Source organism: Charadrius vociferus, unplaced genomic scaffold, assembly GCF_000708025.1.
Source record: "Charadrius vociferus isolate BGI_N301 unplaced genomic scaffold, ASM70802v2 scaffold2044, whole genome shotgun sequence".
NCBI classification, from domain to species: Eukaryota; Metazoa; Chordata; class Aves; order Charadriiformes; family Charadriidae; genus Charadrius; species Charadrius vociferus.
Window position 1 is genome coordinate 20,432 of NW_009647983.1, and position 674 is coordinate 21,105.

General features: G+C 67.5%; 1 protein-coding gene across 1 annotated transcript in view; it reads right to left on the reverse strand.

Moving 5' to 3' along the window:
• Nucleotides 1–674, reverse strand: part of ZNF513 (zinc finger protein 513) — a 6,872-nt gene that overhangs the window by 922 nt on the left and 5,276 nt on the right. The window contains exon 2 of the mRNA XM_009883469.1: nt 218–668. Coding sequence (XP_009881771.1) covers nt 218–668 — 451 coding nt within the window. The remainder of the gene's footprint in view (nt 1–217; nt 669–674) is intronic.

Consider the following 674-nt stretch of genomic DNA (forward strand, 5'->3'; position numbering starts at 1 on the left):
CTCTGCAGGACAAAAACAAGCAGGGCTGTGAGCACGGCAGCGCAGCGCTGGCAGGGCTCAGCTCCGCCAGCAGCCCCGGGCTCAGGGGTGACGGTGCCCTGGCTGAGGCTAGTGACACACAGCGCTGGGCAGGACGTGCGCCTTGCCCCTTCCCCAGCACCAGGGCTGTGCTGTGGGGCTCCCCCACAGCAGGTCTCCCCTCCACCCCCCGTTTTACCTGGGTCCTTGTCCCGCTGGTGTGGCTCCTCGCCTGCAGGCAGGCGGTGGCTGAGCATGTGCCGCTTCAGGTTGCGGCTCTGGTTGCAGCGATAGTCGCAGGCAGCGCACTGGAAGGGCTTGTCCTGGCTGTGGACTAGTTCGTGGCGTTTGAGGTTGCCCAGGCTGCTGCAGGCGAAGCTGCAGCTCGTGCAGAGGTAGGGCTTCTCCCCGGTGTGCGTGCGCAGGTGTCGGGTCAGGTTCACCAGCTGGGCAGAGGCATAGGCACACTGCGGGCACGCGAACGGCTTCTCCCCGTTGTGTGTTTTCATGTGGCGCTTGAGGTGGCTGGAGTAGTGGGAGGCGAAGGGGCAGAGCTGGCAGGAGTAGACGATGCGCTGGCTGCGGCCCCCCTCGGTGCCGGCGCACTGCAGGCAGCTCTGCCCCAGGCTGGCGGCCAGCTGCAGCCCGCACTGGCG